Below are 25814 nucleotides of genomic sequence, written 5' to 3' on the forward strand. Positions count from 1 at the left end.
TGTTTCCTGTCTGTCCCATGCATTATAAGGACCATCTTGAACTTAATAGTCATGTTTTATTACTTTCCCTATCATCCTCATTTAGCTCTATAAACACATGGTGCAAGGTGTTTGATCATTGATAATGTTCGTGCAAAATGAGCATTAGCATTTCACAGTGAGGAGGTTTTTGTTTTTTTTTACCTCTTTCTTTAATCTTTACAGGGGATGTCAGCTTTTCACACCTCTAAGTGCTTCACTCTACTGCTTAAAAACAAAGAACACCATAACCCCATACAGAAAAACTATGATGACAAAAACCACAACGTTGCCTCTTTGGGCACTTAAAGTCTTGTCATACTTATTTTCTTTTAAAAAAAGAGTACCTAGGATAAATTCAAGTGCCTCAGTAAGTCAACTGCAATGCTTGGAGCAACTGAAAAAAAGGGGGGATATTTGGTCAATGTAGCCAAAATACCTCTTTTGGTATAGTGCCTTTGGTACAGTGCCTTTGGTATAGTGGTAACATTGACAGTGAAGGTGATGATGCAGATAATGCAAAAATGCCAGTCTATTCTGGGGCATGTCACTTTTCCATAAAGAAAGGCATCAGATAAGGATGATCATGAACTCTATGAAAGACCCAATAAATGTTGCAGAGGGGAATTCAACGTCAAAGAGAGGTAGGACATTTGCATTCCAGTTTCTTCTGACCCTGAGAGTTTATGATTCCATGACAGAATGAAATGGTTTCTTCACTTGGATTTTCACTGCCACAGGAATCCCCCTATGGGGCTCTGAAGGCAGCAGAAAGAAGATACATGTCTATGGGAAGGAATATCAGCACAATGACCGATTTCATCCTGTTGGGATTTTCAGAGCATGCGGAACTGCAGGTTTTCCTCTTTGTGTTGTTCCTGGGGATCTATTTCATGACTCTGGCTTGGAACCTGGGTCTCATTGTCCTGATCAGGATGGAGTCGCACCTCCACTCCCCTATGTATTTCTTCCTTGGTAACTTGTCCTTTGTTGATATCTCATACACCTCTTCTGTAGCCCCTAAGATGCTCTGTGACTTCTTTAAGGAGCGGAAGACCATCTCCTTTGTGGGTTGTGCTGCCCAGTTTTTCTTCTTTGTTGGGATGGGAGGCACTGAGTGCTGTCTCCTGGCAGCCATGGCATATGACCGGTATGCTGCCATCTCCAACCCTCTGCTCTACACAGCACTCATGTCACCTACCACCTGTGTGGGGATGGCCATTACAGCATACACTGGAGGATTCCTCACTGGATTGGTCCAAACTAGTTCCATATTTCAGCTTCATTTCTGTGGGTCGCGAGTCATGAACCACTTTTTCTGTGACCTACCACCCCTGCTGGTCTTATCTTGTTCCAGTACCTTCCTCAGCCAGGTGGTGAACTTTCTGGTTGTGTGTGCAGTTGGTGGGACATCAGCTCTTGTTGTTCTGGTTTCCTATGGCTATATCATTGCTGCTGTTATGAACATCCATTCAACCCAAGGGCGGATGAAGGCTTTCAACACCTGTGCCTCTCATATGACCACAGTAATTCTCTTCTATGGCTCTGGTCTCTTCTCATATCTCCATTCTAGTGCTGGATACTCTCGGGACCAAGATAAGGTGGTGTCCATCTTCTACGGAGTTGTGATTCCCATGCTGAATCCTATCATATATAGTTTGAGAAACAAGGAGATCAAAGATGCATTGAAAAATCTCAAGAGAAGAAGAAGCAAATGTCTTTTATGGGTCTTATAGTTCCTTGAGTTAAAAATCTTAAATTTTTCTAATGTATATGTGTATAGACATAATAATGACTCATTATTAAAGAACAATAAATTAAAGAAGCTATTTCAAATAAGACCCCTAACCTACACTCCTACTGTATAATTAGGCTCAACAAAAGTTTGTTTTCTTGCCTTTACTTTTCTTGCCATGGACCTATAGAGTTTTAATCTTGATCATCTGCAACAGAAAATAAATGTGCTTTTTCATGACATTCTTTAGCTTTATGGCATCAGATGGTAGGTTCAGGATATCATGCCTTAGAGCCAATTAGGACATGGCCCCAGGACCACAAACATTCAATAGAGACTGCTTTATACTATAACACTACTCATATCAATCCATTCACCACTTGGGACAAATTTTAAGTTTCCCTTGCCATGATTCCTACTTATTCAAGGGTTGATGCTGACCAGGAAGGCTGACTCTGGATTAAAAACCTGAGAACCCTAAGTGAGTTGGGTTCAGCAATGGTTACTCAGAGCCAGGAGAGCAATAGAGTACCTGTAAACATGTGGAAGAAGAGCCAATGATCACACCTCTGGAATCATCAAGTCTCCTGGGGCCAGAAATAGGAACCAAACCCAGCAGATCCAAAGTTGTAAAGTCACAGTGAGAAAAGAGCAGAAATAAAAGCAAGTGAGAAGACCTAGAGGATAGAGGGCCATGAGGTTAATTTTCATGGCTGAGCCTCCTGGTGACTGGGTGTGACCACCTGGTTGAAGGCATAGGGTCAAAAAAGAGACACTTCCCTTAGAAGCTTTGATTCCATATCTGTTTTCTCGACCAGTTCTCACTCTCAGCCTTGGATGGATATTTGACTCATTTACTCTCCTCCTGACCTCCAATTGACTTCCACTTTATATGCTAGACTTGGATTCTGTCTGCTGTATCCCTGGAATTTGAGTCCCATGATTCTGACATCCTTGCCTTCACCTTCATGCACTATCTTAGAAGAAAGGGCCCACGATCTGAGAAAGGTCATGAATTGAGATAGGATAACCAAGTTGCAAGGGTTTGCAGCAGAACTGAATGTGAATTTTAAATGGTCTGATTCTATTTTATAGGCTGGTTCTTGAACGTTTCTGAAGTTCTGCTTCTTTAATGTGTATATAAATCCTGGTGAGTTGTGACAGCCATCCCTAAGTCATATCAACTTTAGCTATAAACTATTCTGCCTCAATCTTTTTTTCAATTCATGCTGTTATTTGATTTGTGCTCTGAACACTTGGATAAGAGTTACTCCAATATGTTCCTATGCCATCCTCTATTTAACCAATCAACACCTATGATAGATTATGAAATTTTATTATTTTTTCTTGTGTAGCTATCTGTCTTCTCCCTAAGTTGTTAACATCTTTCTCTAAACTGCTTTCTATTCCTTCCCCAAAACATAGGACATGACTGGAGTAAACTATATGCTTAATAAATATTTGTTTAATCAATGAATAAAAAATCCAAATTCACTTGACAAATGATTTAGAGATTTTTATGCCAGGCACTTGTCCAGTGATTAAAAAAATGTATTTTAATTCCTTAACATCTGCACACCTTCATTGTTAAAAAATTAAAACATATAGATAAGAAACTTTATCTTTTGACCATAAGCCTCAATTTCTTTTTTTTTTATTTCTTTTTTTTTTATTGCTTAAAGCATTACAAAGGGTATTACATATGTGTCCTTTTTTTCCCCCCCGCCCTTGACAATACCCCGGCTTCCCCTACCCCCCAGTGTCTTATGTCCATTGGTTATGCTCATATGCATGCATACAAGCCCTTCAGTTGATCTCTTAACCCCCTCCCTCCTGCCCCCCATCCCTCCCCGGCCTTCCCGCTGCAGTTTGACAATCTGTGTGAGGCAGCTCTGCCTCTGTATCTATTATTGTTCAAAAGTTTATAATGGTCTCTATTATCCATGAATGAGTGAGATCATGTGGTATTTTTCCTTCATTGACTGGCTTATTTCACTTAGCATAATGCTCTCCAGCTCCATCCATGCCGTTGCAAATGGTAAGAGTACCTTCTTTCTTACAGCAGCATAGTATTCCATTGTGTAGATGTACCACAGTTTTCTAATCCATTCATCCACTGATGGGCATTTAGGCTGTTTCCAGATCTTAGCTATGGTGAATTGTGCTGCTATGAACATATAGGTGCATATATCCTTTCTGATTGGTGTTTCTGGTTTCTTGGGATAAATTCCTAGAAGTGGGATCACAGGGTCAAATGGGAGTTCCATTTCCAGTTTTTTGAGGAAACTCCATACTGTCTTCCATAGTGGCTGCACCAGTCTGCATTCCCACCAGCAGTCATAAGCCTCAATTTCAATCTGAACTCCCCAAGAGGTAACAATTATTTATATTGGTATGTAAATTGACATATTTTTTGTATATAAATATTTACATGTTTCAATTGAGAATATTTAATACTGCTTTATGTGGCTGTATGTGTATTTACATAATGGTATTGTACTGAATATTCATTTTATACCTTGTTTTAAAAAAATTAATACTATTTCTTGGAGCTCTTTTTTAAAAAAAAAATAATCTTACCTGAGGATATTTTTTTGTTGATTTTTAGAGAGAGTGGGAGGGAGAGAGAGAGACATACAGAGAGAGAAACATCAATGTGAGAGAGATACAATGATTGGTTGCCTCTGGGAGACTGCAAATGAGGTACGTGCCCTTGACTGGAATTGAACCCGGTACCCTTCAGTCTGTAGGCCGATGCTCTATCCACTGAGCCAAACTGGCTAGGGCTCTTGGAGCTCTTTATATGCTCTACATAGAAATATACCTCAGTCTTTTAAATTGTTTCATAGAATAGCTACACCAAAACTTACATACTTCTTCCTGCATTGATGGACATTTAGGTAATTTCCAGGTTTTGCTAATTTATTACAATAGTGCTGCAATATGCATGTTTGTGCATCCCTCTTCATGCTAATATGCAATGATTATGGTAGGAACTGAGAAGTTGAATGGCTGCTTATAGGATGTGGCTATTTTTAAGTTTTAATAGATATTGTCAATTTGTCTAAAGTGCCTACCAGTGTATGCTCCTGTCAGCCGTGTGCTAGGGCACGTACCTCCTCATACCCTTGATGAAGGATAACATCATCCAAACTTTCTTCCCTACCTGATTGGCTCTTTATAAAGAAAGGAACAAAAGTAGGTTTACAACAGTTGTGAGTATGCAAAACAGAGTTTATTCTTGTATTATTATTTATTAAATATTGTATTATTTTCCATAAACAACTACAAGCCTACTTTTGCCCCACCCTGTATGTACTCTTTCAATCCTTCAAATGACCTTGCTGGACAGGGTTGTGTATTGTTCTCATTTACACATAATGTCCTACATAAAGGCTCTTTATACACTTTTTTTTTTTTAGTTCTCACAACCACATTATGAGATAGGTGTTTTAGCCATTTTTATCTAAGAGGTGAGATACGTAAGGCTCAGGAAGGAGGTTAAGTAACATACACAGGTGCAGACTAAGTCAGGGAGATCCTGAGTGTGAATCTACATGACACCAAAACCATTAATTGAAAATACATAATCTCACACAAATGCTTGGCATCATCCAGAGAAAAAGAAAAATGTATTAAAAACTATGTGTGGTGCCAGGTGTGTATTTGAAATATCAGAGGGACCACTTTGTAAAGTATATGATTGTCTAACCAACATGCCATACACCTGAAACTAATACAAAATAATATTGAACATCAACTGTAAGTGAAAAATAAAATTAAAAAAGAAAAATATATTAAAGCAAAGTTGATCAAAACTATTATCTCAAGTCAAGCATGATTTAAGTATATTAAGAGAAAGGAGAATAGACTTCTCCTATACAGTAAAGGTTAGTTTCAATAAGATCATCATTTTAGTTACATATCAGCAATAAGGAGCTGTAAACCCCAAGGGGGAAAAGAAGACCTACTAAGAAGGCCTCCTGCTGGCTAACTGGGCTCAAATTAAAAAACAACAACAACACAGAGCTTAGCTGCCATTTTTGCACAGGGGCCTCTTACTCAAACTGCACTTCAGGGAGAAGCCTGCACTGAAACTGCCTGCCACTGCACTGAGCTGCCGGCCTGCATTGTACTCCTGCCAGCTGTGCCAATTCTTAGAGAGGTTCCTGAATCTTATTTCAACCAATAGGATTGAGGTTTTTCTCATCCAATCAGAGCTGTGCAGCTCTGACCAATCAGAGCGGATCAATCAGGACAGTGCCTTTGGACCAATCAAATTGAGATTTAGAGTCTTCATTTGCATGAGGATGGACCAATCAGGGACCAGGGGCAGAGGACTTCTGCCCAAATAAGCCAGCCCCACTCGGGCTTAGGGAGCACACTTTCTACGGAAGACTTAAGGCTGCGTTTCCCTGGCAAGAGTTGAAACACCAAAGCGGTCTTGCTGGAGCAGGGCAACCTGCAGGAGCACAATGGACCATGGCAGAGTGGAGCTGAGCAGAGCTGCCTAGCCTGAAAGGGGCCTGGCCTCAGGGCTGCCTGGCCCCGGAGCTCTTCAACAGCCATGCTGTTTCACAACCATGACGCAGCACTGTTGAGCGGTTTGCACTGAATAAAGTTCACTTCTTCATCATACCCCAAATTGGGGATTCCTGTTGATGTTGAATTGGCACCAATGACCATCGGTTGTCAGAGCTTTATTTAAAACGCATTATTCAAAAATTTATTTCTCAGTGGAATAATTTCATAAATGGGTTTATTCCCAAATGACTAACAAGGAAGAAACCAAAATGTTAAAAACAGAACTGAATAATACTCTCGAAAGGTAACAAAAGTAAGGAGGATCCATCTCAGTTACAGCAGATACATCTATATTCAGATTAAAGAAACCATCAGCTGTGCTGTAGGCTTTGATGAAGAAAAACAGTCATGAATGGCAAGTATGAAGACATTGGGGTCCAGGAGGGAGATGACCCCAAGCCAGATAAGAAGAGATTTAGCACAGAACACTGTATCAGCTTCCACAATGAATTGTTTATACTGGAGGATTTTGCTCTCAACTGCTTTCTCATTAACAATTCCTCCACTGACCTTGTGAATTGTATCATTGGACATGGAAACATGAAATCTTTCTACATTGGCTGCTGAGAAGTTTCGAGTAAAATTTGTGCCCTATCTGTAGCAAGAATTTAGGTCACACCAGCTTGTGCTTTTATTCTCATTCCTGGCTAGAGTCTGCATCACTACTTTTTTCTTTTCACGGTTCTTTGAATCTGTTATCTTGTATTTTTAAAAAATATATCTTTGCAAGCTGCTTGCCCCAACATTTTGGAGCAAAGTAGAATATACAAATGACCAAGAGTTTGCTTTACCCCCCCATATTGGTGTATTAGGAAGGGAAGTTGTCATGGATTTTAGTCACCAGTGTCTCTAATCTCTGCCCAGATCACACCCATCTCCCTAACCTGGAGTCATCCTAGACTTCTTCCTCGTTATTCTCCCAATTCCCTCTCAACTCGCCCCCCCCCCACCTCAGAAAACATTCGGATTAATGGTCCATAGACCCTGGTCTATGTTCTCTTAGAGCCGTGTACTTCCCTTCAATGCATCATTGTTCAATGTCTGTCCTCCCATGGGACTATGGTCTCCTTGACAAACCAAGTGGTGCCTGACATGTGGTATTTGCACAGTAAATTTATGTGAGAACATTAACCATATGACTATACCTCAGAAAGTTTTTAGAGCCATCAGTGACCTCCTAGTGACTAGTCTATTCCACTCCCCTCTTTTCAAAAGAATAGAAGCTCTGAGTGGTGAAATAATTTGCTAGTGACTCACAGCTGGTTAATTTTTCCAGCAATCTTTTCATTTGTTACACAACAGCTGGCCGTTGGTTGCCTGTCAACACATTGTCCAAAAGGAGGTGAAAAGTCCCATAAGGCAGAAGTCTGCATGGTCTGAAAACCCTTGCTTGCAGCTCTGACTTCCTCTTTGCAGGGAAATTATGCTGCTTTAGTTCTGTCTCATGACTTGTGACTGGGGAAGGTTTTCTTCTTCTCATCATAATTACAAGGCCTTGGCTAGAAGAAACTGCAGAAAACACACATGGATTGGCGATCCTTGAGCTGTGTTCCAGGTGATCCAGGGATCTGTGCAGGCCTCCTCCAAGGGGTAAACTGAGGCAGCTCCTTTGCTATGTGTTTTATATCTTAGTTTCTAATGCAAGCTTGCATTTGTAAATAAACCTTCCACTGCTAAAATTAGGTTTATGATCTCCAAATTTAATAAAATCTTCTTTTTGTGAATGAGGAAATGAAAGTCTAGAGAAAAGAAGCAGTTTTCCAGAAAGTGACGAGGCCAGGACTCAAAGCCAGGCCTCCTGATTCCTAGTGTCTTCACTGTGCACTTTTCTCCACACACACTCACACATATACATACACGGACACCCATGCAAACACATACACACACATAAACACACACAGAGCCACATTCACACACTCACACTCTCACATACACACACACCATAGAAGTGACAGGGAAAGAGGGAACGCCTGGTTCTTGTGAGTGTTCTACCGCTTGGACAGTGAGTCTCAGACTTCCTCTACCCAGGATGTGGGCTTTCTTCATCTTTCTCTCTCCACCTCTGGGCACTGACCAGCTGCTCTCTTTCCCTCTCCCTGCTCTCGTCACCTCATGAGAACTGCCATTCTCCACCTTTTTTCTGGGGTGCAGGGAGACAGAAAGGCAGATCACATTGGAGCCTGGGCATCCCCTTGTGGAAAAAAGTTGTTCCCCTGGAAGAAGGGTTTCAGACTTCAGTGAAGGTGTTCCTTCATTGGGAGGAGAGGGTATGATAGGAGGAAAGTTTGTTTCCCAAAACTCCTGATACCACAAAACATTTGTAGCCACTCATTATATCTATGAAAAAGTTAACTGTTCAAAATAACCACAACAGGAGAATTTGGCTGGTTGAGCTGACACATGAAGATGCTCCTCCCCCTTAGACACGAGCACAGACACAGTTCTCTGAACACAAAGATAGAGGCTCAACACCAACAAAGGGACCCCTTTGAGTGCTAGAAAGAGAGAGCTCAGAATCAGAGAAGTGAGTGGGAGCTGAAAACCCGTGGCTGAGGGCATTTCTGAGCCAGGCGGAGACCTCATCACAGTGTCCTGGGGCTTCTAGTGTCCACTGGTCCTGTGTACAGTGCTCCAGGGGGGCTGCCACTATCCTGGGAGTTAAGAGAGGATGTCTCAGCCACCACACACACATGAGAAAAACTCCAGCCACTCACCTGTGGCAAGTGGCTAGGAGGTTTGCCAACTTCCAAAAGATATCAGAATCCCAGTCTTGTGTTCACACAGATGTGAGGTTTTAATTCACATGGATGCCAAAGCAAGAAACTAACATAAACATTGGTCCAGTGGGACCATAAGGCCTCAGCAGAGACAAATTTACCTGCAAAAACAGGGCAAACAGCTTCTCACAGTAAACCGCAGTAGACAAGGAACTCAAGAACCATAAATTACAAACCACACAAAGAAACAAGTCACCAAGTAAGTATCAGCAGGAACAACACTGGGAGGACTGCAGGTCTTGACCTGTATAGAATAGAATATCCTTAACATTTTTGAGTAAAAGACCTGATATAGCTTTCCAAGTTGTAATTGGATTGAGGATGCACGGATCATGCCTCATGCAGACGGTGGAAAGGATCTCATCGAACCTTCTTATCTTATAGATGGAGAAACAGAAACTCAGAGTGGGGAAGTGTCTACAGTCACCCACAGGTTAGTTAGTGGCAGAATGAGGAATAGAATCCAAGTTTCCAGAATTCTAGCTCTGTGCTGCTTTTACTGTCCTGTGCTGCCCTCATTTCCCAAGGCAGAAACCAAAACCTAGTTTCAAGAGAGGAACCAGGGGAGAGGGACAGCAAGGCCTACTCAGGACCTGGGAAACCCCAGAACCAAGGTACCTAATTCTTATTAGCAAAGTTCTGATTTAGCTCGCTGATAACTAGCATTTTTAAATAAATCCTCCTATCTTCTTTTTGCATTATGCTGGCTGTCTTTTCTATTCTTCTCCTCAGTCCTACTCCTGGCTGTCAGCGTGATGAATCCAATTCTGATTGGATTGGGAAGCAATTTGCCAGTTAGGCAGTGACAAGGCAGTTTAGCTCTGTGATAGCTCCTCCTTCCTTCTGACCTCTGCCCTACCCTCCAGTCAGGCCCTGCCTGCACCCTGTGTAGGAGGATTAGCTGCAGATACTTGGCAGGGATAGAGACCAAGGTGGGTCTGGAATGAATATGGGTTTAGTCCTGCAGGGCCAGAGTCATAAATACCAACTCAGAAAGAAGGCAAAAGCTCTTGGCACGTAGAAGCTCTCCCTCTGGGCTCTTATAAATAAGTCATTTATTATTTATTATGTAAGACACTGGGCTCACACCGTCTCAGATTCACCCAGGATACAATTATAGAAAATATAATTATTTTATAATATGAAGTACAAAGAACACAAGCTAGACCCAGAGTATGTGTTCAAAAATATTGAAGTAAATTCCTATAATGTTTCGGCTTCACTATTCATTGCCAAGCAGCCATGGTCTGATTTTCCAGGGATATGTTTAAGAAATACTGTCAGCTTTGTCTGCTCTATTTAACAGTAATAAGTATTGATTGGGCATCTGCTATGTACCAGATACTGCACCAGACTCTGGTAATACAATGATGAACCAAAAAAACACACTCTCTTCCCATAAAGAGCTTACAGTTTACTAGAGGAGAGAATCAAACAAAAAGTCCATGAAAATAAGTAGTTAAAAATGAAAGGGATGCTAAGGAGCATACAAGAGGGACATTAACAGTAATTAATGCTCTCCACCAATTAATGTTTCATTGGGGGGTACACTCACAGAGCAAGAAATGTAAGGGAGAAAAGGAGAAAATGCGGGGAGGGAGACCAAACACATCTAAGGGGGTATATTACTGAGATGACAACAGCTAAAGGAAAGACACAGACAGTTGTCTAGTCATGCAAATGCCTTCAGACAGACCACAGGAAACCTCCGGTCCTCAAAGCAGTCCATTGTAAGAAGAGCAAATACTTGCCAGATCCCTCATATCTCTCATCTTTAATGCATCAACATTCATTGGCATGTGGGATTAAGTCCTCTGTACTTCTGGAGGAAGTTATCTAGCTCCTCTGACAAACTGCTGGAAAAGTCATACCCCAATCCATGGCCCAGTGCTTCATCTGAGCTCAGAAGTGAGGAAGCAGCTAGAGTCTCCCTGTGTTCAGAACTACTTAGGGTCTCCAGATACAATATGAGATGCCCAGTTAAATTTGAATTTTTGATAATCAATGACTATTTTTCTTAGTATAAGTATGCCCCAAATATCGCATGGGACATATTTATACTAAAAATTATTTGTTGTCACAAAACTCATACACACAGACAACAGTTGGGTGGTTACCAGAAGGAAGGAGATTGGGCGGGGGGCGGGGGGGGGGAGAAGGGGGCAATAGTAAAGGGTAAAGGGAGTTAAATATATGGTGACATAAGATGATTTGACTTTGGGTGGTGGGCACACAATGCAATATACAGAGAAAAGCCAAGATCCTGAGATCTCCAACATGCCTTTGCTCACATTCCCATCCAGTAAGGATTGAACCATAGAGTCAGTCTAGACTAGAGATTGCAGCAAAAAGCCCAGCAAAGCTGAAAGCTGATACACATTGATCTACCCAAGTCATAGAGAGTTTTACGTGCATGATTTCCTGATTTCAGTCAGTCCTCTTAACAACTTCATCTATAACATAGAGGTAGATGCTGTTGTGTTTCACAGTTGAGAACCTGAAGGCTTAGGTAGAGACTCCAGAACTTGCCCAGAGTCATATATGGAGCCAGGATGTTGCCTGTATTTCAATTCTGAAACTTCTGTTTCACATCCATATTTATCATTCTCATAGCTGAGATATTTTGAGTGAATATACAAAGCAGAGCAAACTGTAGAAACCAAATAGACCCATAACCCAGCTCATGCTCTTAATTTCATACTTAGATCACAAAAAATAGTAGAGACTAGGAATATTTCAGTGGAGGACTCAAAGCTCCCAATTACACATAATTCTGGAAGATTCACCTCACCTAGCTCATTTGTTTTTGTTTTAATCCTCACCTGAGGATATTTTTCCATTGATTTTTAGAGAGAGCAGAAGAGAGAGGGAAAGACAGAGAGAAATATTGATGTAAGAGAAACACATTGATTGGTTGCTTCCTGCATGAGCCCCAACCAGGGCCTGCAACCAAGAAATATTGATGTAAGAGAAACACATTGATTGGTTGCTTCCTGCACGAGCCCCAACCAGGGCCTGCAACCAAGGTACATATCCTTGACCGGAATTGCACCCAGGACCCTTTAGTCTGCAGGCTGAAACTCTATCCACTGAGCCAAACTGGCTAGGGCTAACTCACTTGTTTTTTACTTTAATCTACTTATGATTAAAACATACTTATGATTATTTTAGGTAGAAAGAAAAGTGGTGGTAATTTTTACTTTGTCACTGCTCAAAGTCCATCTGAAGATCTTATTGTAAAAGAGTGAAAAACTGAATGTTAGATTGGGTTTATGTTACCCAATAACAAAACAAATATAGACACATGCAATCTGCCAGGAGTCAGCCCAGAGAGGTCAGATGCCACTCAGTTACTTCTTTTGCTCAAATCATCCTCAAAGAGGAAGTTTCATGACAGGAAAGACATGGGGATGGAGCAGTGAGGACATCAGAGAAATCCCACTGCGTTTCCAGTCCTGTTGTGTGTGAGGCCCCCTTGTCAAGCTGTTTTCAGCTGAAGCAGAACACAAGAGGCATTCTTCATACTAGGCTGATGTCATTGGGAAACCTGAGGCAGAGGGGAGGAGCTTGGCCCTAACTGCTCAGTCTCTAAGGGACTCAGCTTGGAGAGTAGATGGAAAGGAGGGATGGCTTTGAAGGCTTAGTCAGTCAACCAGACTCTTAAAAGAGCATCACATTTGACACTGGGTGATGGGCACCCAATGCAATATACAGATGATATAGCATAGAATTGTACGCTCGAAACATATATACTCATATAACCAATGTCATCCAAAGAAATTTAATTAAAAAATTAAAAAAAGAGAAAAGAAATAAATAAAATTTGAACCCTGGGGGGGGGGGCGGGCACGGGGGGAGACTAAGTCTTTGCCAAATCAGATTTCCTTCTTTAGTGCAGTGGAAGTATCACCTCAAATCACAGACTTGTATCCTCTGAACCTAAATATGGAAATGGTGAAGAGAAAAGAGCAGAAAGGGAAGAGTGGAAGAAGAGAAAAAGAATTAGGAAAATTGGGAGGGAAAAGTGTTAGTAGAGAAAAAAATCAAATGGCTGAAGGCTGCCAAATTATGACCTAGCTTTTAATGGGAATATGCAGAATTTCACATGGGCCTTCGGTTTTTGCCCACAAGATGAATTGGAGTCAAGAAACCCCTATGTTCCTATTTATGTGGTCAGGACACAAACAATCTGAATGGGAGAACAGTCTTTGAAGGGAAGAACTGACAAAACAACTCTATCAGGTTAGGAATTAACAGTTCAGGAAAAAAATATTGTCACTTGGTTGACTGATACCTTCTAGATTTTTCTAGAACCAAGTTTATTCCAGAGTCTATAAAAGTCATAGTTCTGTGATCCATTTAGAAATTGTTTGAGTGTAAGTTTTCAGACTGGTTTTCCAGATTTCTGCTAAAAATAAGAAAGGAAACGGTCCCTGAAAACACAGTCAGACTCTTCCCCCCAATCCCCCCCCCCCTCCACACACCATTTCAGACCACAGTGAAATGCGGAAGTAGGAAACACCTGGACCAGCTCCAAGCCCACACAGAAGTGAACCTCAGGCCTGAATCATGGCTTGGCTCTGCATGAGATGATGCCAGAAGGTTGCACGCGCTCAAACTGAGAAAGAAAGCAGACATGGGACTTCCCTCTTGCCTCTTTTTGGAGGAAGTGAAATTATTTTTCTGTAACACAGATGGATACCTTATGTAGAAAAGTTCGCTGTTTCTTTTAGAGACCAAAATTCAGTTTTCAGACAGGGGCCCTTGAGGGTAGCCATCTGGAGAGTTTATGCGATTGCATAAGCATTTCTGTACAAGAAAAAAAAAAGTAGAGGAAATTGCTGGTGAACAGAGTAAAGCAAGAAAGAAGTGAGTGTAACATTCAGGTCAAACTCTGCGGGCTGCTTCCTCACCTTTGACCACTGTGAGCAGCAATGCCTGCTGCTGGCATGCAAATTTAAGTTGAACTGAAATTCCCATCATTTGCACTTCTCTTTTCATTGTTTCCCAGGGAATACAAAAGAGAACTTCCTTGAGCATAGCAATCAGAGTCATAGCTTTGAGTTATTTCAGATATATGGAAATTTCAGAAATAATTTCTTCTTTTTTTAAAAAAAATGTATACTTGTCAGTTATTTTCTTGAGTACAAAAGTAATGATTACTCAGTACCCATCCCTGTGTTTGGTACTTAGGAGATTCTCAAGAAAAATTTGTCAAATGATTAAAGACATGCTCATTGTTGAAAACTGAAAAACCACAGAAAAGAGGAAAAAGTTTAAATAACTCATACAACTATAAACCAAAATTAATTTTAGACTAATAAAGAATAAAAAGCATTTATTTGAGGCAAAAGGAGCTACAGCCTGGGAGACAGAGATTCAGGTAGTAATCTAAATTGTGTTCCACTGAGACAAAGGGGAGGCAACACTTTCTATAGTGAAAATTTCCACTTCAGTTGTCAATATGTAAATGAGGTATCTAAATCATACAGTTCTGATTCATCTAAATCATGCAGTTTTGATTGGCCGATATAGGTGCGAGTGACTTGCACAGTTCTGATTGGACCAGGCGTGTCTCATTGATAGAAAGACTAAATCAGGGCTTCCCTGCAATGATTGACTCAGATGGCATAAATGGGAGTGGAGGGCATAGTGTGGGAAGCCAAAGGTCCAGTCTGAGGTTCTTCCCAGTATACAGAGTACATGAGGAACCCCTGTCAATAAGTGGCCACTGGATTCTAGTATTCATAAGATTGGGGTCCTTGGTTGAACATAGGGAGTCCACCTCAGCAGATAAACTTCTTGGTGGGTCATATCAAATGATTCTTTTATCTCAGGGTCCACAAAACCTACCAATCAGATATAACTACTGTCAACAGGTATATATTTATACACAGCTGAGGTCATGTTGAATGTATACCATGCTTTTTTCACTTAACATTATGGCACAAGAGTTTCTCATGTTCTTAAAATTGTTTGAATATTCAACTATGATGGCTATAATATATTATGTCATATGGATGCAATATAATTTCACTCCTATTGGCTCTTTTAGCTATTTTCAATTTTTGCTATGATAAAAATGAAGAAGAAAGCTGTCTAAAAAATGACAAAGACTGGATGTGTTAGGATGTGGGAACACCTGAATATAGAATGATCAATATTTGCCTTATATTCTCATTGCAGAAGATTTATTAACAGGATTTATTAAAGGGATAATCAAGAGTACAACATTGTTAGCATGTCTTCAAAACTGTATGAGAGAGTTTTCTCATTCTGATGAATTAACCATGAAACAATTTGAAGAAAAGTGTGTGGATATTTTAACAGACTTATTGGAAGTACCAAAGGGCATTGAATTCTACTTTTTCCAATTCTTGGATTATGCTACTGAGCTATACATTTATAACTGATTTGGAAATTGACCAGGACATCCTGTGCATCGGTTTGCTTCTCTAGCCAAGTATATACTGGGCACTGGTTGATAAATCAATCCTTCTTGGGTGTAGGTGAATTCCCTGAAGTGTGATAACTGATGCATGAATAGGCCCACAACGTCTGTTTCTAGATTTACAGAACACAATATAATTATTATTTTAATAATAACTAGTGAAGCTCACTCTGTGAAACCAGGCAACTGGCCTCATGATTTCTGAAAACATGGTGACAATCTGAGGTAATTCAATTCCTTGAAACTGTCTTTCCAGGATGCATACAGGTGATAGTATAATGATACTTAACAAATCAAAGCATAACCTTTTCAACCTCAGCACTGCATCTCCTTCATGGTCTGATCTGGGGAGCCATGAGAGTGCATTGGGAATCCCACTAACTCCCCTGGATTCTTTGGCTACCACCAAATATCCTAAAATGCACCTTAGTTGTCCCAAAGAATTGACAGATCTGGGCTTTAGTTAATCCTGGCACGAGATCAATGAGCCTAAAAACACTATTCTAAATTATGGGCTCTAATGCCCTAACATTAGTACACTAAAGAAAATTTGTGAAATTGTGTTCTAATGATATAACAAATGAACTGTTGCTTTAAAAAACTGAGTAATGAAGACCTACATTCTTTTTTAGGCACCTGTACTGATTACATGGGCTTAAGAATAGAATGAGAGGCATAACAGTAGGTACCAAATTATTACACACACGCGTGCGCACACACAACGCACACACACACACACACACACACACACACGGTGTATAAGTGTGTATATACATACTGTATATTCTTTGGCCACTGTCTGCTATTTCCAAATCAAAGTCTAGACTATAGTGTGGATTTTCTCTTTGTTTAAACATTTCTAGCTGAAAAGAAACAAGAGCACAGAGTGGGACCCCTCACCTTCACTCTGAATGCTGAGGACAATGCAGACAGGTTCCCAGTGTGTAGCAAGTGGAATCCTCTTCAGATCCCTTCAGCTCCGCCTCAGATAATGCCGTCTCCAAAGCCGGGACTATTAGGGCTTATCACAATGAAACTCCACAGGACCCATGTCCAAGATTTTCTCTCCTTTCTTCTGTGGGAACAACCTTCACCCTCAGTTGAATGGGAAATCCGGGCTTTGGCCATGAGCTACCTCTAGAATAGGTATGGAGGAGTCGGTGTCTTGGCAAGCGTGATATTGTCATTTACCTCTGCATTTGCAGTTTGAAGAAACTAATATTGGAGTTCCAGGAAAGAGCAGTCAGAAAAACTTTGAAACATCAAGAAAATGAATCGAAAGCAAAACCAAAGCTTTCTTTTATAGCTAGAAAACTCGTGTGGAGGAAACAGTAGGTGTGTGGTTGAACTTCTGAGTACTCCCTACTGCCACAGCATAACCACCTCGGGGGTCGTGGGGGAACAGTTAGAGTAGTTAACTGTTAAGGCTATTTAGTACACCATAATATTTTCAAAGTCCTGATGGACCACAGTATTCCAGTCGACTCATTTCCCCATTTTGCAATTACAGTAGCCTAAAGCGGAACTGGTGGCTTTAAGAGAACTATTGATTCTTTTTTTTGTAGTTTCAGCAATTGCTCTTTCACATTGGTTCAGCTTGCACCACACTTGCTGGACGCTGCTTAGGGCTGGTTGCCGCTGAGCCTGTCTGAACCATGACCAGCTTTAGGGGTGCTGTCCTCTTCTGGGCAGTGGCAGCATGGGCTAAGATGGACAAACTCTGGCGAGGCCGATGAGGCTGGATTTCAAAAATGCAAGAATGCCTTAAACCTACCTGTGCTGGAAGTCTTACCTGGAGGTGGCTGGGATAATTTACGGAATGTGGACATGGGACGGGTGATGGACTTGACTTACACCGGCTGCAGGACCACGGAGGATGGACAGTACATCATCCCTGATGAAATCTTGACCATTCCTCAGAAACAGAGCAACCTGGAGATGAACTCAGAAATCTTGGAGTCCTGGGTGAATTACCAGAGCAGCACCTCCTTCTCCATCAACATGGAGCTCTCCCTTTTTTCCAAAGTCAATGGCAAGTTCTCCACAGAGTTCCAGAGGATGAAGACGCTTCAGGTGAAGGACCAAGCTGTAACCACCCAGGTTCAAGTAAGAAACCTGATCTACACAGTCAAAATCAACCCAGTTTCAGAACTAAACTTGGAGTTTAAGAAATTGCTCTTGGACATCTGTGACCGTCTGGAGAACAACCAGACACGAATGGCCACCTACTTGGCAGAGCTCCTGGTCCTCAACTATGGCACCCATGTCATCACCAGTGTGGATGCTGGGGCTGCTCTCATTCAGGAAGACCACATCAGATCCTCCTTCCTCCTGGACAGCCAGAGCAGCCGTAGTGCTGTGACTGCATCTGCTGGAGCTGTCTTCCGCAACATCGTGAACTTCAAATTTGAGGAGAACTATACCTCACAGAATGTCTTCACCAAGAGCTACCTCTCAAACCGCACCCACTCCAGGGTGCAGAGCATTGGAGGGGTTCCTTTCTACCCAGGCATCACCCTCCAGACCTGGCAGCAGGGCATCACCAACCACCTGGTGGCCATAGACCGTGCTGGCCTGCCTCTGAATTTCTTCATCAACCCTGACATGCTGCCTGACTTGCCAGGGCCGTTGGTGAAGAAGTTGTCTAAGACGGTGGAATCTGCTGTGAGACGCTACTACACGTTCAACACCTACCCTGGATGCACAGATCTCAACTCGCCTAACTTCAATTTTCAGGCCAACACTGATGATGGCTCTTGTGAAGGGAAAATGACCAACTTCTCCTTTGGTGGGGTTTATCAGGAATGCACTCAGCTGTCAGGGAATGGGGCTGTCCAAGTCTGCCAAAACTTGGAGCAGAAGAATCCACTCACTGGTAATTTCTCCTGCCCATCTGGCTACTCCCCAATCCACCTCCTGACCCAGATCCACGAGGAGGGCTACAATGGCCTGGAGTGTGTCCGGAAGTGCACCCTCTTGATCTTCTGCAAGACGGTGTGTGAAGATGTGTTCCGAGTGGCAAAGGCCGAATTTAGGGCTTTTTGGTGTGTGGCTAGTGGTGAAGTACCAGAAGACTCAGGACTACTTTTTGGGGGTCTCTTCAGTGCTAAGAGCATTAACCCTCTGACAAATGCACAGTCATGCCCAGCTGGCTATTTTCCACTAAGACTCTTTGAAAGCCTCAAGGTATGTGCCTCTCAGGACTATGAGTTGGGATATAAGTTTTCGGTCCCCTTTGGTGGGTTCTTCAGTTGTGCAGTTGGGAACCCCTTGGTGGATTCTACCAAATCTAGAGACTTAGGGGCACCTGCTCTGAAAAAATGTCCCGGGGGCTTTAGCCAACATCTAGCCCTCATCAGCGATGGGTGCCAAGTATCCTACTGTGTCAAGTCTGGGCTCTTTACAGGAGGGTCTCTGCCCCCTGCCAGGCTCCCACCTTATACCCGGCCACCCCTTATGAGCCAGGCTGCCACCAACACTGTCATCGTGACTAATACTGAGACTTCAAGCTCCTGGATTAAAGACTTCCAGACCAACCAGTGGAGGTTGGGAGAGCCGTTAGAGCTTCGCAGGGCCATGAAGGTCATCCATGGGCATGAGAGTGGTCTGTCGGGGGGAGCAGCTGCTGGGGTTACAGTGGGGGTCACCACCGTCCTGGCAGTTGTTATTGCCCTGGTGATCTATCGCATCCGGAAATACAAGAAGAGGGGATACCAGGCAATTGAGGAAGAGAGGCAGAGTTTGGCTCCTGGCACTGCAGGGAAGGAAGACGCTCCTGACCAAGAGCAGGAGCAGTGTCCAGCCTAAATTTCTCCTGAGAAAATGCTTCATTTGCCGGCAGAGCTTCAAGCATGTCTTTCATTCCTTCTCTCTACATTTCTGCCTTTCTAACTATTAAAGTGGCAAGTGCAACCAAAAGCAGGTATACCTTTGGTCTCTGGGCCAGGAAATTAATAGAGCTACATGGGCGAGTTTGGGGTGAGGATTGGGGAGGAGTTGCAACTTCCTAAGCAAAAGTCATTCTGAGCATTAACACATGAAGGGGTATCTTTTCTTTATGTGCACCATTAATTATTTTCACCTGAATGCATACATGTAAAGAGTCGGGTATAAGGTGGGAGAATGTTGATATTTGAATTTGGAAATGATGTATTTAATCTGAGGTTGGCCATGGTTTCCAATTCATGAGCTATAAGAATTTCTGTCTTGAAAAAAAAAGAATTCCTGTCTTTAAGTGTTACCCTCCAGCTATCTTGTTTTTAAGAGTTGTCTGGATCTCATGTTCCCGGAGGCTGACAGAGCCCCCAGAGGACACAAGAGTCCTGCTTGGCCACAGCTTTTTAGCTTTGAGAGCTCTGCGTTGATGGGCTGTGTCATCTCCTCTGGGTCATCTCAACATCATCTGAACAGAAACATGTTGCTTATACCAAACCTATGTTTTCCAACTTCCACACAATTTAATGCTTACTTAGACCAGATCACCTTTGTACTTTGGACTAGTTCATAAAGTCCTGAGAAAATATTTTAACTTATCAACTTCTATTAGGATGTCAAGGGAGAAGGAATAATATGTAGAAAAGGAGTAAATGAAGAAAGGATAAAAACTGGAAAAGGGTTTGGTACTCAGAGGAAATTGGAACTCTTACCCACAACAACTACCTGGCTTCTTTCTCTTAGCTCCTCATAAATGGGGCAAAGAAAAGAGCGTAGATTTGGGTGGATTAAGTATTGCAGTTTCCTGGTCTATGTTACCAAAGTACAACCCCTTCCTCTTCCATGAATGGCCCTTTTCTTTCCTGACTCCTATCACATGCACCCCCAGCCTCATACATCACATTCCAACAAGAAGTTTGCATTTTTCTGGGGATGGGAGACAAGGAATAAAGCAAAAAGTCAAAGTAAGCCCACAGCTAAGTTTTTCATTCTCCTGAAAACCAAAACAGACTAGACACCGCATATGTACCCTCCTGCCTTTATCTTACCAGAAGCAAGGGGGCCAGCATGATCAAATCCATGCTTTTAAATGAAGTGAAAAAGGCATTCAACAGCATTTGTGACGTATTCCCTTCAATTCCAGGCTGACCTCCTGGAGGCACCTGACAGGATGCATGCCTGTTACCTGGCACTTGAGGCTTCACCCGGTTTTAGTACCAATCTCACCTAACTGCAATGATCAGGGAGACTCTATCAATGTTCCTCCACCACATTTTAAAAAGTTAAATATTTCTCACCAAATCAAACCACTAGTGAGTGATCTTCTGTGAAGGATAGTTTGTCCTCCCCCGGGTCACATTCACAATCAGGAGCTTAGGTTTACAATTGGTCCTTCTTCGGAGGAGCTTGGAGCATCCCAGCCTGTGAGGCCATGAGAGGGAGGACCATCCCTCAACCCCTGCTGTGATGAAGAGAAGTAAGTGACAGAAATGGAGCCCAGCCAGGGGCACCAATGTCTACAACCCCTTCACTTGACCTCACCTCTTAAGCATTAAAATGTTCCTCTAAACTTCTGGGTGTTTTGTGGGTTAGTTTCAGCCAAACTAGCCACTCTTCTACTGCCTTTCCCAGGAATTCTTTGAAGATGACTGAGTCAGAGAGACAAAATAGAACTGTGGCTTCCAGACTTTCAATGCAATAACTACCCATGCAAGTGAAAACCTTGGCTAACTTATTTAACTTTACTTTTTCCCCATCACCATTTATACCCCTACACCCTTTCCCACCTCCCCCGTGCAATCATCACACTGTTGTCATGTCCATGAGTTCTCTCTCTTTTTCTTTACAAACTTATATTTCAACTAACAAAATTGCACATAAATAAGCATTGAAATATGTACTTAAGGAACACTCTGTCTGATTGTTCACCCAGAGGAAATCGGAGCTTGGGAGTTCACAGTGCTTTTACCAAGTCAGAGCCCGGAGGGGAGGGTTCCCAGGCCCGCTTTCCTGCTGGTGAGCCCAGGCTGGGGTCTGTGGGAAGGCCAATCCAGATTTCAAGAAAACCACACTTTGTGACCTCTCAGAAATGCAGACAAAGGTGGCTTTGGGGAACAAAGGTGGCTTTACTATTGCATTTTATTTCTGTGTTCTTGTTAACATCATGATGATTCATGCTAAACATTTATTTGAAAAACAACAGCCTGTGAACTATTGAAACATACACTCTAGTGTGGTCAGGTAAGGGGAACTGTAAGAAGTGAACATGCACAGTTGTTAAAAAGTTTTTCCCTCGGGTTCATTTATTTCCCCTGTCATGTGGTCTGTTTTCTTTAGAGGAACAAGAAGTCAAGCCAGGTCCCTTGGGAAAATGTGTGGTTGGAAAGATGTGTACAAAATAGAGAAAAGGGACTCCCCCTACTCCACCCAGTAGGAGGGCTTTGTTTATTTACAGGCTCAGGGAGTTACCCAAAATGCCTCACGGATAGGCACCTGATCTATAGAAAGAAGAAGGTTGACAACAATTTGTGGTTGTTTGCCATTTATTGTTCTGCATGTACAGCTCATGAGCACCAGGTGGCGATGTCCTCTCACAGAGCAACACCAACAACTTCAAAACACAGCAGTTACAAAGATTTACATTAGGACAGTCACCTGCCCTCTCCCAGAAACCCACCCCCACTCAATGCCAGTGACCACAGACAAAGAAAGGGTACAGGACCCTTTCTTGTACCACATGGGGCCTTCCCCCAGTCTTCTCATGCACACAACAGTGCAATACCAGGACGAGTACTTTTGACCAAGTCTGAAATCACAGAGGAAAGGGATGAAAACATAAAGGCACACACAACCACATATGCACAATTAATCTTTATGGGATGAGCATCTGACAGGGTTTGTCATCCCTGGAGACTCAGGGAGGGAGGAACTGGGCTGCTGGTGCTAAGACGATGAAAGGAAAGGCATGGAAGTCCCTGCGTGGGCCAGGGAGTTCAGCAGGCCTTCCGGTGGGGACACACCTGTTCAAAGTGCTGGATGCCCAGGGCCTCTGCTGGCAGGGTCCTCACTGAAGCCGAGACTGTACCTTTTCAAGCCAGCTCCAGAGAAAGGGCAAAGGAATGCTTCCCACCTTGCCTGGCACAGTGTTAGAAAGGAAATGCAAGATTCCCTCTGCCCAGAATGTCCCACAAGAAGATGAGGATGAGGTAGCCCTGAATGAGCATCCTCAGAGAGGACGAGAAATGGGGAACAGATAATTAACACCCCAGGGGAAAGGCTTGAAGGTCTGAAGACTTACTCTCAAAGTGGCATTTCCCCTGGCATACATCCTGCGTTGTATGCTCTCTGGGTCCCCTTTCCCACCCACACTTTCTTTTGCTTGATGCAGAAAATCAGTTTCTCCCCATTGCCCATTGCCAGTTGTCAAAGCATGTCTTCTTTCTTCCCCTTCTCCTACTACACAACTGGGCTTCTATCCACTGACCCTCCGTCTGATTCCTCATCACTGTGGGTGACAAGGGTGGAGGCGGAGATGGCAGTGGCCCATTGTAAAGCTCTCTAATGACCTCTCCTATATGGGAGCCTGGTGAGGGCATGGGGGGTGACATTCAACACTGCAGGGGTGTCTCTTGAGTTTGGGTGTTTCCTTCCCAACAGCGGCAGGAAATGACTCTGTGGTGCAGTGAACTCAGGACCAACCCAGTTTGCTGGTGAGATAAATGACTGCTGACTTATGAGAGAGACCAGAACCAAGATGGCAGACACGATTCTCCCCATCAGAACTCCCCCTGCTACAGCCTATGACTGTCCAGACAGCCAGTGGGAAAATGAGGAAAGGCTCAGCACCAGTGTCCCCGGGGAACTGGGTGATACTTAGGTAAATCCACTGGTCACAGCTGCAGGCCTAACAGCAGCAGCTCTGAAAAGCTTGATTTCTGGTTCTAATTTAAGTACCATTTTTTTGAAGGTTCTTTTGTTTCAAATTTTCTAGCATCAAAAACCTCCCAAATATTATGAAATATATATACATATATATACGTCAAACCCCCAAAACATGAGGTATATAAATTCAAATTAGTATCCAGAGGAACTTCCCCCAAACATATAGTTCAAAGAACCCACTTTCAAAGGGGAAATTGGGTTTCCCTGCTTGATCCCCCTTCTCTCCTCACTGACCCCCAATTCATTTAATAATGGGAGCAAGCCAAAGGCAAGAGGAATATTGGGGAAGAGATAGATAGGGTCTTGGGACACAACCCATACACAGGTTGGACTAGACCATAAGACGGTGCTAAGCCTGTTACGAATGAGCTAAAAAGGCTCTCTCCATGTTCTAGGTCAATCTGCAATGGATGAGGGAAATGGGGGGCCCAGCACCACCCCTGGGCTCTAATGAACAAATTTGCATGGATACAGATTGAAGCCCTCAGAGAAACAAGGCTGGATGGATATTGGCTCAGATCCAATCTTGAAAGAGATTGAAAAAGGGATCAGTCCAGCCCCCACCTCGCACACCTCCCCAAACACAGTTCTGACTCGATCAGAACACAAGTTTACTATGTGATGGGTTGGCAAAGGGTGAGAGAAGTTGAGGGGTCACGGCTGGGCTGTCTGATCCCCATCATAATTGGGGTTTGACATCTTGCAAAACAGACCGTGAGAACATGATGGGACTCTCCACCAACCTGGCCCAGTGGTATACATGTGCATGTACACACACACACACACACACACACACACACACACGAGCGCGCGCACACATACACAGATGGCACAGAGCCCAGCACAGGCTCTACTCACAGTGACTTGATGAAACTCATGGAATCTTTGAGCTGATCTCGGATGAGTTTGGAAGAAGACTATGGACTCCTCTCCCTGAGGACAGTGCAGATGCTAAATGGGATGCAGGCTCTGGTCTGATCAATGAATGGCTGGAAACACCTTGGGATGCCACCCAGAGAGGACTCCCAGAGCCCATCCATCTGCATGAGAGAAGCAGATGCCTCTTTGGACCGGTCAATGGTGTGAGGAGGAAGGAGGGCCCAGAGAAGCCAAGGACTCTTATGAGAACTGAGTGTGCTCTCAGAGGCCTTTGCCTCCTGACCCTCTTGGCAAGAAGCGCTTCCTCACTCTACGCCGAGGCATTGATTTCTGATGTCACAGCATTTTAGCGGTTCACCTCTTTGCCCCCCAAACTTGCACAGTGAGAGCTCCTCGTCTCCAGCAGAGGAGAGAAAAGCGGAAACTCCACTTTTGGAAGTGGAAGCAGCAAGAAGCCAGCTGAGGCCATGACCCTCAGGCTTCACGACCCTCAGGCTTCACGAGGCCAGGATATGGAGTGCCCATGCACTGTCCACACATGCCCCCACTTAGGGGGTGAGGGATGGTTTTCTTGACTACCCAGCACCGAAAACCCCATGGGAACAGACTGGGGATGGCCCTCATCTCATGTCCCTTTTGTAATGGATGAGGTTTATGAATAACATTCCCTTACTCAATCTGGCTCCCCCCTGTGGCTGGGAGGGATGGGGAATGGAGACAGGACAGGAGGGGAGATGAGGGAGTCGGGAGAGCACTGCACCAACTTCTACCTTGACTCTCCCCACTTCCTACCCTGTGGTCCCCACAGCCCCTCTCCCCCAAAGCCCTTCCTGTTCAGTCCTTCTCCTGGGCAGTGCTGTCCTCAGAAATACCCTGGGCAGCCAGTTCAGCCAGCACATTATCCAGGTAATTGGCATCTGGGTAGCCATGGCCAGTGAGATTCGAGCCAAACTCTGTCTTGTGGTGAACCTCATTCCATATGACGGTGTCTGACTCGCCCGTCGTGCTGGAAGTACCAATGGCAAAAATGAGGCGGCGATCCCAGGCCACCAGCAGCAACTTCAGAACCTACAAGAGAAAAGACAGGAGATCAAAGTCAGACATTTAGTGTTGACCAAAGGCTATCATTTGGATGGTAGAGAGTCCTGCAAAGGGCCCCACCCCTTCCTGCATAGTAATGCCCTAAGTGAAAAGAAGATTTGGATGTGGACTCAGGGACATGCAGGGAAGTCTTGGCTCTGTCACTGCCTAATTGTGTGACCTTGGACAAGTTAGATCACCTCTCTGAGATTTAATTTCCTTATTTATAGAATGGCAATGGTATGACCTACCTCTAAGGGCTGTGAGTAGTTTAGCAGTTGCTATGTGAAAAGTAGCTTAATAGCAGTGTCTGGAACACACTATTCAACAAATATTAGCTACCAATATCACAGCTGCATTTTGAAAGTTAGGACCTAGGAGTTCAAGGAACTTCTTTTTTTTAAAGAAGTTCATA

The 25814-nt window shown here is 43.2% G+C and overlaps 3 protein-coding genes across 3 annotated transcripts in view; 2 read left to right on the forward strand and 1 right to left on the reverse strand.

Annotated features, from left to right (window-relative positions):
• The first annotated feature begins 800 nt into the window (after positions 1-800).
• LOC102440512 (olfactory receptor 5A1-like) lies at positions 801-1754 on the forward strand. The gene has a single exon (XM_006092024.2). The coding sequence runs from the start codon at positions 801-803 to the stop codon at positions 1752-1754; it is 954 nt and encodes a 317-aa protein (XP_006092086.2).
• A 15449-nt stretch (positions 1755-17203) lies between these two features.
• On the forward strand, positions 17204-19747 carry LOC102437806 (macrophage-expressed gene 1 protein). Its single transcript, XM_006109779.3, is given in 2 exon segments — positions 17204-17282; positions 17284-19747. Coding segments are annotated over 2 exon segments (2151 nt in total). The 5' UTR covers positions 17204-17220; the 3' UTR covers positions 19373-19747.
• A 5071-nt stretch (positions 19748-24818) lies between these two features.
• The window catches only part of DTX4 (deltex E3 ubiquitin ligase 4), a 28278-nt gene continuing 27282 nt past the window's right edge, over positions 24819-25814 (reverse strand). Inside the window, exon 9 of the mRNA XM_006091829.3 lies at positions 24819-25387. Coding sequence (XP_006091891.1) covers positions 25154-25387 — 234 coding nt within the window. The 3' untranslated portion in view covers positions 24819-25153. The remainder of the gene's footprint in view (positions 25388-25814) is intronic.

The sequence above is a fragment of the Myotis lucifugus genome, unplaced genomic scaffold (genome assembly GCF_000147115.1).
Source record: "Myotis lucifugus unplaced genomic scaffold, Myoluc2.0 scaffold_97, whole genome shotgun sequence".
Classification (NCBI taxonomy): Eukaryota; Metazoa; Chordata; class Mammalia; order Chiroptera; family Vespertilionidae; genus Myotis; species Myotis lucifugus.

Excerpts from the sequence above, each read along its gene's own strand:
- LOC102440512 (XM_006092024.2), top strand. The coding sequence starts at position 801 with ATGTCTATGGGAAGGAATATCAGCACAATGACCGATTTCATCCTGTTG.